A 7,074-nucleotide genomic window follows, 5' to 3' on the forward strand; every position below is an offset into this window, starting at 1 on the left:
AATTTCAATCTGTTATTAAAATGATTTCAAACATTTTATAAAATTGTAAACAAGTCACAGTTGGCTTAAGGAAATGGATAGATATTTTAACCCCCCAAAATAGTATAAAAATCATTTGACGATTTCATTGAATACATATATATCAATTATTATATCTTCAAAATATATATTACAGTAAATACATATAATCGATATGATATATAAATGCAATTATGTTACATTATTTATTGATGGGAAAACTATATACCTGATAAAGTCGAAATCCATTTGGATATTTTCTGTTGGCAAATGGCAAGAGACTTGATTTCAAGATTTGCTGGTATGAAATGGAGTCCATTATGCCAGTGAAAACACAACAGCGTGTTGGTCCCAGATAACTGATGCCTCCCCACATGTGAACCTGAAATTCAGAATGGGACCATGAGCATGTTGGCTTTAAAAAAATTGATTTATTGTGAAAAGGTAAAGAGAAAGAAGTGAACTTGTATCAAGTCGTTGTGTCATGACAAAGTTACAAGCCACACCATAAAATAATACACTAGTGTTTCCTTTGACCTCAACGTGACCTTGACCTTTGTTATAACCACACACTTCTTTGGAATTACACAGCGTCTTATACTTGTGAACATTTATGGCAAGTTATTTGACATTCTGCTATCCAATGACAGATTAATAAGCATTTCAACCAATAAATGACAAAGTTACAAGCTGGTCAAGAAAATATTACCCAATTTTTGAAATCACAATCAATGACCTTTGAAATAGCGAAACAATTCTTTCACATGACTTGCCATCGCATGATTGCGAAAGAATATGGTAAGTCATTTCAAATTCATGACAGAGTTACAATCCAGATTCCAGATAAACATAATCCAGACGGAAGGCAAACCATAGGACGGACGCACATATACCAAAATGCCATTGTGACCATTTATTGAATTATGTTGAGTTCACTGCAAGCGAGCTGGACAAAAACTGTTTGCAAATAAAGAAATAGCTAATCAAGTGAATTATCTATTATTTTCATACATCAAAATACTTTAATTCTCATAAAAACAAGGAATTTTGTTTGTATTGAAGATATGTTTTTTTCCAACAATAAATACTTCACCATTTTCAGAAAAATAACTGATCACAACTGACATGGAACATTTGAGGTGTTCAATAAAATAATGGTGCAGTGTAAGTGTATGTATCATGATACAACAAACCAAACATATTTTCAGAACATTTATACCTAATTAAGATGTGTATAATTTATTATCGATTAGCAAAAACTTCTTGCAAAGTACATATGTACATGTAACTTGATGTAAGTATCAAGCATTCGGTCTGACAGACTTTTATAATGTGTCAGTCCGAACACATTCCTGTCAGTCTGACTAAGTTAAAGCAAATAAATGTTCAACACTATAATAATAAGAAACTGTTTTAGTTATTATTTTTAATTGTATTGCATAATGTATTATGTGTTTTATGCATCTTTACATGAAGACTATTTTCTTTAACAACTAGTATATTAGCAACTGAATTTCTTGTCAGTCAATCAGACTGACATTCTTTGGTCGTTTGTCAGTCCTGCACAAAAATTGCCACATGTACATGTAACATGGTACACAGGTTTCAAAATTGAATTATTCACCCTCTCAAAGACTTAAAAGACCATTTGCGAAAGCAACAGGTAAAAAAATATCACAAACCTTCAAGGCATGCTTTGGCTTTGGACACTTCCTTGGAAGACTGGCAAATGATGAACTTCTCTTATAGAACTGGAAAGAGCCGCGTGTTGACATTTCTATTGATGTCTCATCTGTAATACATATTCAGAGATAAATAATTAAACCTATTAGGCTATAGTATAGTTATGATATATGTACCATTAAGAAAGCAAATTCACGCCAAATTGACATTTATATGATGTGTATGCAAAGAATTCAGTTAAAGCTAATAAAACATCCAGTTGCTGGCATTTAAAAAACTATAATTATCAACAAACCAAGTCATCCCAAAGAAACTTGTTAGAGAACCACTAAGTACAATAATGCACATGTCTATAATGTAAGTTACACAATATAATTCTATACAGCAGGTTCAGGCAGACACATTTCCACAATTTTAATCAATTAAGGGCCACTAGACTTGATCCCAACATAACTTAAGAGCACTTTTACAGTAAAATAATACACATGATTGTATCTTTAATTTCATAAAATTTCTAACACAAGTTACCAAAAAACAGCAGCCTCAGGACAGATAACATGGCTTATAATTTCAATCAATGCAGGGCCATTACTTCTTTTAAGTTACCAAGTTAATATTGATAAAAATTCAATGTTAATACATGTAAAACAAACATATAGAGGTCAGTGATGGAAAATAGTGGTCGCCCTTGAGCCCAGGGCAAGTAGATTTTGGCCTGAGCAACTCAATTTCAAAAGTTGAAAGTCAGGCCGGGCAACTTATTATTTTTTTAACAATTCAGTGCAATAAAAATTTAATAACAATTGGCCACCGTGGATCAAAAATGAGTTAAATAATATTCATTATATAGGCATAGGAAATGATTCTATTCAGGCTCATCAATTATGATACATTCGATCAAGGAGATTAATGCCAGTTTGATTTGTATCTGTACCATATGATTCTAAACAATAGTGAATAAGCAAATTAAAATAACATTTAGGGAGAAACCGCAAGAGTTTGGTGTGAAGAGTGTAGAATAACAAGAGGCCCATGAAGGCCTGAATCGCTCTACTGGCTGGAATGTCAATGGAATGGAAAGTCAACATGCAAGGGAATACTGAAAACACAAATCCTTTCATCCTTGCCAAATGAATTATCAGATGGCTTATATTTTATTTAATTTTAAATTAATAATTGCAACCAATTAAACAACCTACTTAACAGTTAAATGCCTCGGACCAATACAAATTCAAGGGGAGATAATTCTGGACTTTTTACTCTGATGTAACCCATTTTCAATATGGTTCGAGTCCTCATTAATATAAAGACACTGTACAAGTTTGAAAAGAATTGGATGAAAACTGTGGAGTTTATCGTGTAAACAAGAAAAAGTGTAACGCACGCATGCATGAACGCACAGACGTCTGATGTAAGAAGTTATTTTAATCAATTTCTACCAATAATGGCCACATTGGCCATATCAGTTAATTAACTAGGCCGATTGTGACTGGGTTGATCAGGATCAAACAGAGTTTGTTTTCAGGCCCTGTAGCACTGATTTAGTCCAAGTATAAGTAATGACATTATGTCAAAGGGACCTTGTAAGTTGTATACTTATTAAGTTAAATCTGGTAATGTTGCGCGTCCGGTAATGTTGTGCACTCCGCAGTCCGCATACTTACAATACATTCGAAGTGAATCACAAATTCCCTGCAGTCTTGAGCGTTTTCATACTTTAAATTAAGAATTCATAAGCCCAACGTGTAATTTAGCATTCCATTGCACAATATGAATATCCAATCATTTATGGTATTTCTTGTTGTTGTTTTTGGCCATTGAAAATATATCACATCAGACGACATTGTCATCATTTCCCGAAATTCATTCAAACCACATTTGGTATGATCTCCACATGAGCAATGGCCTTGTTTTGATATTTTCGATATTTTGAGCCTAAATGAGGTCATTTCACCAAGTGCGCAAGATTAGCGGACACTGTGATAGTTTGAAAATGAGGTGGGTCATGTTTGTTTTGAAATCAAATCGGACAGTTCTTCACTGAATTAATCAGATATTTTTGTGTTAATTAGCACATGAACTTCTTATTTTCATAATAAATTAAGATATTATGTTGTCAATTTATAAAAGAACATGTTTTTAAACCAATTGACCCTTAACTGCGCAAGATTACCAGACAGCATCGTATTACTATACACACTAGAAAACATGTTAAATTTGTAACATTAAAAACATACCTGTAAAAATTACATCTAGGAATTCTTCTCTTGTCCGCAACATTTCTAATGCAAAATGCCTCCTCACAGAACAATTCTTGACGCTTATAAGTTGGCAATAAGAAGCTTGTTTGTAGGGGGTGCTGGATGTTTCGGTAAATGACCAGTTCGGTAAATTGATTTATAGAGTAAAAGTCGTGGATGTTTCGGTAAATTGATTTTATATAGGAGGTATACCTACAACGAGGTGTTAATGACACCTATTATCGGCTTACAATAACATTAGGGGCATTTATTTGCAAACTGTGGATTACTTTACAAAATAACTGATATCATTTTTTGCCCTAACAAATCGGTTCAATAAATAAATAATAACTGATCTACTTTGTAATCCGTTTTATTTACCATATAATATAAATAAGCAACAACTAAACCTTGGATACTATATATATATATTTGAATATTTCATGTCATTTAAAAAAAATGAGGGAGTAAGCACATATTAATTAGATACATTTTTGACGCACTACAATATTTTTACATTTTTATCACACATTTTTATCATTCAGATTTTCTAATACAAATTAGATACATGTACGACACTGTTCAATTTAATGTTACATTTCAACCATATCAGTCGTTCATCTTTCAAGCCTCGTCGTCGTCGAGCATGTGGTGGACCGCTGTGGATGGTCCGAGGGCATTGATGTGGCTGATGATCCTCAGAAGTTCAGTTGTTGTCAGCTTCTCTTCTTCGTAGTCATCCCATGCTTGATGCAGTCTGCCGTGTATCGTAACATACTTCTTCCGCCTGATCTTCGTGAGAAGGTGCTGGCTCACCAGCCGTATATGAAGATCAACAGTCTCAGATTCCTCTCTGAGAAGGTTGGCCAACTTGTAAAGCCCGAGGTTGGCTGAACACGCTCGTGCGTTGATGCGTCTATGCCATCCTGTAATTATAATAAAAACATGTTTGTACTTAATAACAAGATTATGTCATTTTTTTATCAGTTTTTAATAACATTATTATGAAACAAATGCTTATTACCGTTATAGTATGATATGAAAGTATAAGATTAATATACGAAAAATATACAATGTGAATTGTTTCATACTTATAAATTAATAATGCTAATTGTATTATAGTTACCTTCCAAGTCGTTGTTCGTTCGCACCTCCTCTCTAAACACGCACCAATTGAGGGGTCGCCATACACTGCCGTGGATCCATGTACGGGAAATGTACTCGCATACCCGCAGTACGGGACCCCCGACTCCTTCAGCTACCTCCATCAGCCTGTTGAATGCCGGTTCAATCTGTTCAACTGGTAGATAAGGAAGGGACATAATTTTCCTGAAGAACTCGAACTTGTCACCATGTTGCTGATACGCGGTACTCAGTCCCTCTGTGGTGATCTTCCTGTATATCCGCTGTGTAAAGTGGAAGACGCATCCCCGTATCACGGCATCAGGAAAAACCTCTCTTATCGCCTGCCAAGTTGCTGAAAATAGAAAATACATAGAAATTAATAGTAATCAAACATGTATTATTTATGTTATTGCTACAAAAGTAAATTACTCAAATCAATTTAGTCGTTTTCATAACCTTTTTATGACTTACCAGCTTCAAAGTCTAACATAATCCACTCTACAGAGAGATCCCCCAGTCTGCGACGTAGACTCCTGAAAACCTGAAAAAAAAGAACGTAAATATTATTTAGTTTAATTTATATTATTAACAAACATTACTACATTAAATTTTTGCGAATTGTTGTTGTTGTTGTATAATAATAATAATCATCATCATCATCATCATGATATTATAATTCTTCTTATTATTATTATTACAAATAATATTACTACATTCGGTTATACATTCGGTTATAATATAACACAATACCTGAACGTAATCATCTTTACTTCGCCTCGACATCAGAGCGTACGCCAGTGGCACCTGCTTCTCATCTTCCCCCTTCTTCACAAATGTGTGGATAGAGTGTAGCTGGTAAAACGGCTGCTTTACCACCTTGAAGGTGCCATCCATATACCACATCTTTGCCTGTCGTAGTAGATCCAGCTGGCGCTGCGTTCCGAAGACGATGTGTCGAGCACCGTCCAGAACAAGGTCGTCCACTATGAAGTCTTCTCCGATGAAGTTTCTGTCAAGCTGAAATAAAAAAATAAATATTTTGGGTTCTATTACATTATTATTGCAACAAAAGTTTAATAATTAAATAATTTAACTATTAAATGATATGTAAGGAGAGGTAGCGCAATACAGTAATGTTGATATAACCGGACGCCTACTTACCTCAAACGCTAAGTCTTTAGGATCATCGGGACGGAGACGTCTGTGGTGGTTGACAACACGAACTAGATTTGCTGGTTTGGGTAGGCTGACATCGTTTGGTGCCACCATATCCTTCATGACACGTTCCACGATTACGGCGGCTGGCTCAAAGACACGTTCTCGCGCCAGTTCCTTCACCTGAAACAAATATAACGTAAGTTATCTATAATTATAAATTATATTGTTCAAAATAAAATACACTTCAAAGTAAAATAGATTTAATAAAATAAGTTATAAGACAATATCCATATTATAAGCTAGATAAGATTATAAGTTAGATTTTGCAAAATAAATTACACTTCAATAATAAAATAGCCAAACAATCGTACCTTCTTAGCTATTTTCATCTTTTTTGTAGCACCAGGATCTTGTGGATGAACGTGTCCTGCTACACCCGATGTGAACATGTCGCGGTACTGTTTCACGGATGCCGGACATTTTACTGTATTTTTACCACAAATAAACATCCTTTGATGTCACCACCAGTATTTTTTGGTAAACATGATTAAAGAAGGAAAACGTTTGTTTATTTCACAGTTTGAAAGTTACTGGTCGTGTATGTAAAAACTCGGCCACCAGTGTTAAAGCATGTTCACGATCTAAACATAAATATCTAGATTATTTTAAGAATAATACCTTATGTGCAGAACTGTTTGTAGGAAAAAAAAGCGAGAAATTTATTTACATACGAAACAAACATATTTGATCTTATTATTTTAAACCACCGAAAATTAACCATTACATAAACATGAGGTAGTTTGCCAACATAATGAATATGTTGCCCAGCTCTTGCCACGTGGAGGCCACC

At 34.3% G+C, this 7,074-nt stretch overlaps 1 protein-coding gene across 1 annotated transcript; it reads right to left on the reverse strand.

Annotated features, from left to right (window-relative positions):
• Positions 1 to 4,298: 4,298 nt before the first annotated feature.
• Positions 4,299 to 6,733, reverse strand: LOC127842589 (uncharacterized). The gene is made up of 6 exons (XM_052372162.1): positions 6,596 to 6,733; positions 6,228 to 6,404; positions 5,817 to 6,083; positions 5,538 to 5,607; positions 5,068 to 5,418; positions 4,299 to 4,867 (listed from the first exon to the last, which is right to left on the reverse strand). The coding sequence occupies exons 1-6, from the start codon at positions 6,731 to 6,733 to the stop codon at positions 4,566 to 4,568; spliced, it is 1,305 nt and encodes a 434-aa protein (XP_052228122.1). The 3' UTR covers positions 4,299 to 4,565.
• Positions 6,734 to 7,074: the final 341 nt, after the last annotated feature.

Source organism: Dreissena polymorpha, chromosome 8, assembly GCF_020536995.1.
Source record: "Dreissena polymorpha isolate Duluth1 chromosome 8, UMN_Dpol_1.0, whole genome shotgun sequence".
NCBI lineage: Eukaryota > Metazoa > Mollusca > Bivalvia > Myida > Dreissenidae > Dreissena > Dreissena polymorpha.